This window comes from Triticum urartu, unplaced genomic scaffold (assembly GCF_003073215.2).
Source record: "Triticum urartu cultivar G1812 unplaced genomic scaffold, Tu2.1 TuUngrouped_contig_9330, whole genome shotgun sequence".
NCBI classification, from domain to species: Eukaryota; Viridiplantae; Streptophyta; class Magnoliopsida; order Poales; family Poaceae; genus Triticum; species Triticum urartu.
In genome coordinates, this window is record NW_024120364.1 from 2,575 (window position 1) to 11,432 (window position 8,858).

At 38.9% G+C, this 8,858-nt stretch overlaps 1 protein-coding gene across 1 annotated transcript; it reads right to left on the minus strand.

Annotated features, from left to right (window-relative positions):
• Positions 1 to 380: 380 nt before the first annotated feature.
• On the minus strand, positions 381 to 8,855 carry LOC125532194 (polycomb group protein EMF2B-like; the record flags this gene model as incomplete). The annotated part of the gene is made up of 9 exons (XM_048696341.1): positions 381 to 452; positions 691 to 750; positions 839 to 892; positions 1,185 to 1,237; positions 1,825 to 1,889; positions 6,599 to 6,723; positions 6,902 to 6,961; positions 7,876 to 8,015; positions 8,786 to 8,855. Coding segments are annotated over 9 exons (699 nt in total), but the record flags the coding sequence as incomplete, so codon positions are not given.
• Positions 8,856 to 8,858: the final 3 nt, after the last annotated feature.

Genomic DNA, 8,858 nt, shown 5'->3' on the forward strand with positions numbered 1-8,858 from the left:
TTTATAGAATGGAGAAATTACAAAGGGATACACAGCTAAATATACATAACTCTAACCGATTTCATCAGGAACAAAATTTGAACTATTATTATATAATTATATAACAGACAGGAGACAAGGATAGAAACATCACCGCCTTTCGGTGTTACCATTTTTCAATGTAATATGGCGTTACCAATTTAATGTAGTTATGCCACAGTGAGAAACCGTAAGTCTGCTACCAAAAAGGAAGAGGCGAAATTAAAGTTTCATAAGATGAGAATGTACCATCGTCAAGGCTTATTTTCGCAGATGTGGTTACCGACCTTCTAGTCTTAAACCTTGAGCTGATGATGAAACACATTTAGGAAAATCAAATAGAAATAAATTAATTGAACTGATCAAATTGCTTTAGAAATAACATACCAGTAGGAAAATGTTTGATGTATTGGATCAACTCCCTCAGGCCCAAGCTGAGAAATAAATGGGATTATTAGTTCCAGACGCTAATAACAAAATGTTTCCATTTAAATCAATATGCAGTATTTATAGATTTACTATGCTAAGCATGTAAAAAGATACACAATGCGGATTCTGCAAGTATCCTGCACATTCTTCAAACAACTCTGGGGTAAATAAGAACAGCCCGGCCCAGCTACTAAATCTATCATTTATTAATAGGAAATTTTGGAAGTTCTATCACTAATTTGCCTCTATTCTCCATGCATCAGCCTTCAGACTAACATCAACAGCCTGGCGTTCTTCAGATATCTGCATTAATGAAAAGAACAAACCATAAATCAAACTATGGCAATGTTGAAAATTAACTTTAGAATGAAAATTCTAGAAGTTTACGAACCCAAAACTCAAAGTGGAATAGGTCATGTGATGAGTTCAGGTGACACCCCAGGCCCTAGTATATATCACAAGAATCACAACGTCAGATATGTGCCTTGAGAAAGTGTCCATAAAAACTGCTCCCATCAAAATAAATAAGGGTGGATAGAGTAATAATATAATGTAAATTTCCTCACCAAGAACAAGACAGCAATAAGCAAAATCTGAATAAATAACAAATGTGCAGTGTGAAATAACAAAAAAAATGGTTTACCCCAAATGTAGCAGATGACACGGCTCCCTAGCCTTAGCAGCAATGAGCAATATTTAAATAAATAAACAAGATGCAAGTTATCTTCAAATTGTACCTTGTAGCTTCCACACTTTACGAAGCAAAAGGGGCAAGCAAAATCTTCAGTGACTGGTAAGAAGGGATCAATATAAGAATCATGAACTAAACAAAAATATTTAACTTCAGCAACAAATGTTATGCAGTGATGCAAAACTGCACATAGGTAACCACAAAGCATTTAACACAAGATCATTGCGATGATAAACATTCAAAACATGATGACAGATTAAAAAAACCATTAATATCGTCCCCGTCTTTAGTTCTAGGATCATATTCAAAACCATTAACAGCATAAATTCTCCACTATGTGACTTCCTTTTGTATTGATACCCTAATATTCCTATATTGAATATTTTCCCCACATTTTTTACCTTGCTAGGGCACCATAACTTATTGGACAAAGTAATTAATAAGATTACTTACCACCATAAAACATCAGAAGCTTTCAACCAATAACATGTTTACCACAGAATCTTAGCAATATTTCATTTACAATTGCATACATATTGATATTATTACTATTAACAATCAAACATATCTAGTTAGTTACACTAGGAGAAAATGTAGAGCACCTAGGGAAAATGTCAGTATATGATGCTAACAAATGTCAATGAAAATGAAAAATGTGCTGGCCCAAATGTTGTGTAAGAAAGAACCTTCAGTCTTTTGCATAGTATTGTTGTAATACTTGTAGTTGAAATGCACATTTCCAGCTCTTAATCTGCAGAAATATAAACAAATAAAAATGTGTTTGTAAAGCTGAAACTTAGAGCAATGTGTCTTGATAAACCCTAGTGAAACACTAGATCAGCCAGACTTGGTTCTAGGCTGACTATCCTGACCACAAAAAGGCCAGGCTCACAAGCCAGATAAACCTGCCTCGCTAGCCAAAACCGCAAGTCCAAATGCTAAGCACTAATAGAATTTCTTTCATGTTGAGATATTTTTACCTGCCCTTTTACACATCCACATCCATGACAATTTAAAAAGCTACAGCTTCCATCCACTAACTCACAATTTAGTTGAAACCCTATTAATTGAGCTTTAATTATGCAGTAATCCTATTAATAAAACCCGTATAGTTTTTATCCTGCCATTAGTACGTGATGGACAAATGGAGGAAGAACAAACTAGCAACATGATCAGCACAAGTACATTTACCACAAGGACTAACACAATGATAGAACTAGTATTATGAAAAATCAAGCAATAGAATTTTAACATGCTCGCACTTAACCTCCTAAACCGAGAAATTCATCCTAGTCGTTGGTCAATCATGGACACTGCTGGCAGACAACATAAAACATGTGTAAGAGCATAACATTTATTAGTGGTAGAGAGATTTAATGTTCATTACTTCCAAATATTATTATGCATTTTGTGTAATGCAAAACATGTCATTCATACATAGACATACCTCATCTATGCTTCATTTTATTCGTTTGTTGGTTATGAACATACAGAGTTGAATATCCGTGGATATTTTTTAAGCAGTAGAAACATACTAAATTCCTCAAGTAATTAAATTGTGAAGCATAAACTTTCGTGGTCAGGTTTCGTACGTAAACATGCATACATATTTGATATGTTACCGAGGACACATTTTTCACATCTCTCTTAATATAATATTCAATATATTCCTGCTATCAAGTGCTTGCCAATTGTGATTAGCTCTCATTGGGGAGCTAAAGGTGATGTTAACCATTGGATGACAAATGAGTAAAACTGATATAGATTTCGGACCAGTGTAGAAAGGTTCTACCTAGTAGAGCATCTCTCCAATACTCTCCCATTTCCGAATGTATTTTTATTTCTAGGTGATCAAGATGACCAACCAAAAACTCCAGAATTTTATATCACCCAAAAAAACATTAGAAACTTCTTTCAATACGAGTTCATGCAGCATACAAATTGGAACTATTTCTACTTCATTGCTAAGAAAGGTGTCACTGGATTAAATGCTCCAGAGGCAGTATGTAAATCTGTTGGTATCCTTCTTCTTAAGCCGGACAAAGACAACGATGCTTCTTGGTCATTATTGGTATTTTTTATATTTTTTCTCTATTTAAATATGTCTACCTTTTGACTGTATGGGTTATTTGATTGAAGATCACATGAAAATATTAATGTGCATTGTTTGACTATTATTCTAGTATGGTTTTGCATCAAAACAATATACTTAAAGAGTTCGCCCTCTGCCACTGAACATATGCATGTTTCACTCACTGTTAGGCATCATGTGTTAGGAAAATCCAGGGAAAATATAATTATTTTTCTTCCCCGTTACCTTTACATTGCAGTAGTTCAATTGGGTATTTCTCAGTATAGTAGAACTTCGATGGGAGAAGCGTCTCAATTTTGTTTGTGAAATTGTACACAGTAAGGAGAGTTTAATCCGAAACATCCTGATCTGAGCATGTTTTGTGTGTCGACCACATATGTGTTGCCAAATTTTCTGTTTTTATCGCCTGCCTATGCGGCTTTACGTTTCATTCTTCAGTTCATTCACAGCTCCACCACCACTTATCTAATGTCATGAGCAGTGTATACTGGTTTCTTCCAGGAAGGACAGACAGTGTATCCTCTAGCTTGGTTCACCCAGAAGATGTATGTTATTGAAGACGAATACGAGCATGCTTGCAGGGTAAATAACCATTGTATCTTATAAAACAATTTTAAAATTCATTCTTTACTGAAATGCCATAGCTACGCCCTTAAACAGTCTTGCCATCTATCCCAGGAGCAGAGACACATAATATATGATAATGACCTCCTATACAAGTCTGAGCTCCCTATCTGTAATATGATTCAAGTGTGATACAACTACAAACTTGTGTTTTTCATTGTATGAATTATATTATTATTTTAGTCTTTTACAGAAATATTTTCAGAATAGAAAAAAGTGATTGTACAACTTTATTTTGCTTCACTATTTAATTCTGTGATTTGGAAAATCCCAGTGTCTGCGGTACTGTACCTTATGTATCAAATCGGACTGATCTTTTTTTGTGCACAGCTTGCATTTCGTAATACGGTCACAAGGATGATGTTATTTCCAACCTATTTATGAATCAAGTGCATTTTCCACATATATTTAGATGGCCATGTATGGTTCATGGAAGCAATGCTAATAATCTAATGGTCAGTAGGAATGCTTTCGGAAATTTTATTCCAGGATATTTCCAGATATTTTGTCGTCTAAGAATATCGTTTGATAAATTGAACTATGATAAAGATGAACTTTCTCTTGTCCATGAAGTATGCTCAACTTAATATGTAGTAATGGATATGTGTGTTTCACATGTGTGATTACTAGTTGGATGGAAATGTGTTGCGTTTACAACATTATTACTCCCTCCGATCTATATCAATTGTCGCTACAATTAATATTGATTGGAGGGAGTTATTACATTTTGCCTTCGTACAGATATGCTTTGCACGTGTGGAATTACAGATGTCTCTATTATGTCCTTCGACCAATGGCCATTTCTTTCTTCAATTATATTTTAGGATAGAACAATAAAAATACTAATGATCTAGTAACATATCAACACGACAAACCAAAATATATTTTTATGTTAGCAGCCAAAGTGAAAAGATCGACTCCGCGTATTCTAAACTAACACTTAACAAGGAATTAGCTTCCTTTTAATAAAAATGGGAGCTGGGGAGATCCTCCCTTTCATCTAAAGGACACTTAACAAGAAAGCCCCGTGCTAGGCGTCATTTAGCTGATCCTGGGAAGGGATCAGCCGGGTCGGGAGCCATCAGCCGGGTCGTCCCTCTTCCCTCGCCCTTTCACAGCATCTGTCTCTCCAATGTACCTCGTCTCCCCTTGCCTTGGCCTTGCTCTGCCGTGAATTAGAAGGGTGCTCACCACCGAAGAAGCGAACCGCCTGCAGCAACGAAACATCTGCAGGAAATCCCATGTTGCAAGGCAGCATGCTAGTGTCACCAGTCGTGGCTCGTATTACGCCACTACCCGAGCTCCACACTCCGCAACAGCCGCACCGACTCACACAGCACGGCGGCAGTATGTGCCCCTTCTGGCAACGTGATGATGACACTTGGGGCACAGGTGGGTTGCCCCGCATGCAGCATCGAGCACCACCCCTTTGCAGCACCCCAACTCACAACACCAAGCCATCAGCAGCAGCACTACCAGCGTTGGTAGCGGTCTGTCTGCCGCTTGTAGTAGCAGTGTCCACCGTGTTGGAGCCTCAGGCTTCAATTTTGCAGCACCCGACCCGCTACACCAGGCTGTCAGCAGCAGCAATTCAAGATGGCAATGGGGCCCCGAAACCGCGTCCCCGCGGGTTTTTACCCTATTAGGGGACCAGGATGGGCGATTGTCTATCCCAGCAGGGCTGCTGGTGGGTACATTATAAACCCCGGCATTTTTTTGCGGGGTTAAACCCGTTTCAGTACTACCCGAACCCGAAACCCGATAATACCCGTGAAAATAAAAAAATTAGCGTGCACTAATCCATCCTGACGCAAGCGGCCCAAAGCCACAGCGCCCGAGTGGCTGAATCCCGCAGCGTCGAGGCCCTGGAGTAATATGCTGATTTTTGCTGATGTAATATGCTGATTCTTTTTGCTGCTGAAATGTATTATGTTTGTTGCTTAAGTATGCTGATTTTTTCTGCTGTAATATGCTCTTGTTTTTCTTTCAAATGCTTCTGTTTTCCTTGATTGCTCGTGGGGACGGGTTCCCCGTGGGTTTAGAAAACCCGACGGGTTTAGGGGACAGGAAAAAAACTAGCCGCGCGCATGGTGATGGGGAGAGGCTTGCCCGAAGGGTTTGGGCAAGAAAAACCCGGTGGGTTTCGTCCCCGTTGCCATCTTGAGCAGCAATGCCATCAGGCATACAAGTTCATCTGCCGCTTGCAGCAGCAGAGCTCGGATTGCAGCAGTGTCCCCTATGTTGGAGCATGTGTCTCTAGTTTTGCAGCACCGACAGCAGACCACGCGTCCATTGCCAACAAACTTGCAGGAGCAGCGACATATTCTTACAACGGCGGAGTGGTAAGCTTTCAGCAGCGACAGCAGACCAGTTGTCTCGCTTGCGTGCAGTGGCGACAGTGCTGGCAGCGACAGCATGCGACAGTGCTCACAGCATTGCTTGCAGTCAAACAGCTGCGGAGACAGCAGAATCGCAGCATTGTGGAGCCAGAGCTTTTCTATCAATGAATACCTTCAAACTAAACTACCTAAGAAAGAGAACCAAGCGGTGCTCGGTTCCCTAGAGCGCAAGTCTGCACGCTCACCCAGCCGCATTCGAGGCGCAGGCTTTGCAGGGTGGCTCATTTCTTCAATGAAATAAAATTCCCCAAGTGCTAGTGGCGATGGGTCAAGTTTATGTTCGAGAAAAACTACCTAAGTGAGGCATGCGACGATTATGTTTAGCTAGATATGTACTAGTGTTACCTTACTATACGAGGTAATGACGGAGTTGGGACATCACTGTATGAGTAACTACTATATGGATTTTCACGGATGTCTCTTGCACCAGCCTCTTGAGCAGATATGCCAACTTGGAGTTTATATGAACCCTGAAACAAAATCAACAAACTTAGACAAGCTGCTGGAGCAACTGATAGGAAGTTTCCAACATAACACATTGCCACACTAGATAACAACACTTATTAGTCCCTTATAAATATGGAAATGAGAGTTGATCAGTAAATAAAGGTAGGAGTTCGCTCAAGAAAGGTACAAGGATATCCCTACCGTAGCATCAACCTTGTGAGAGCAGAATGTCAAGCAATTGTCTTGCTCAAGAAATTTTTTCTGCATACATAACAAAAGGAAATATAAGTAAGGTCAACATACAGCTGAAGCAACTAATTTCCACTACATCCCAGTAATCTCTCGATTCATATTGTGAAATCAGAGGAACAACTGAAGAAAAACAGATTCGCAGAATCACTTAAGCTTACATACACTGCAGATTCCATACTTTACTGATAATATTAATCCTGTAACATGTTCTCTTACCAAAGATGCAAAGTGCACTACTTCTGATGTGGCAATTCACTGCCAGAACTTTTGGAAGGTGATTTCTAATTAAAGACAAGCACTACAATATTCTAGAAACTAAAAGTACATGACACGTAAATCATCCAAATACAGGTGGGTAAGCTAATTTATTCAGTCTGAAACTTCAGGTGCTGCAAAGGATTGTGCTTCATCCATGTTGGAATTCTGCCCACAGGATCGATCACATCAAAATACACATGCACGAGAACTTTTAGCCAAGAGCATGTATCGTGCCCTTCTTTTTCCCTTAAGTTCTTTTCTCTTTTCACCCCTTTAATGCAAATCTCACGGTGTTGCTCTGACCGTGTATATATATACATGGCGAAAGTAGTGGCTGCCTAACCTAGTACAGCTAGCCTAGTACTACACGACTATGACTCCTACTTGTACTACCACATATACATCCTAGCTGACTAGTGATTTCCTAACGTGACATGGACTAACATAAACCTACTACTACTCAAACTCTTGTTTTACTACTACACGTGACCATGTATTCCTAATAAATGGAAACTAACTTAACTACAACTTAGACACCAATCAGACTTGACACTAATCAAGATTATGCTAACAATCCATCCTATGGTTAACAACTATAGAAAAGTTAAGGTACATAAACTAAGAACATTCAAGCTTAATAATATGGAGAAGTTCAATTAAAGTACCTCTAAGAAGCTTGGTCTCATTTCAACCGTAGAAGTTAACTTCACGGTATGTCCCAAATTTAAAGTTGACACATGATTCTCCAATGACAAACGAAGTAAATTAATTGATATATTACCCCAGAAACATTTCCCTTCAAGTTCTGTCAAAATGAATTAGTAAATAGTTGCACTCAACAATCCTACAAATCATAACTGCGTTCTTGACAATTATTTTAGAAGGTAAATGTGTTATGGCTAGAAGTGGTACATGTGATAATAAGGATCCACCCCAAGCAGAAGAAAATAATCTAAAGTAGTAATGCAGAGAGCTTAGTATCACCCCCCTGTAAAAATCTAACCAAACACTGTTTAAAGATTATTTATTCATTGGATCTCCTACATAAAGGCAGCCATACACATAGCCAATACTTTGCACACCACCACTATGTTCACTAGTTATCCATGTATTAAAGGAATCTATGTTAATTATTAGTGTTGGTTTACGAGTATAACTGTGATACTGATCATTCTTTTAAAACAGAAAACTGTAACACTAATCTTTATGCAACAGAAGGTTTGGCATACTGTTGTCAGCTGTTTACCACCTGGAGATAGGTCGCTGCAAGGGTTCATGGTTTGGCCCAAAATACAGACGTCAACTAGATTCAAATATACTGTGAGATAGTCGTAGTTTGGCCATTGGTCTTGATACCATTCAAGAATTGGGAGTTTGGGAGAACAGTTGTATCTTCAACCACATGAATAAGCAATATAAGTTGCCAGCTAGCGAGTACCTCAATCCAGTTGACACATGTGTTGTGTAGCTAAATGTATTAATAAGTACTATTTTCTAAGTCTTACAGACAACTGCACCTTGCGCTTGTTCTAGAAACTATTTAGCATCTTTCAAAAAATGAAACCAGAAGCTTACTTTGGAGAGCAGATCGTTCCAAATGGCCCCCGGTGCAGTTGTTTTCACCAATATCTCCTCCAACTTGTCCTGC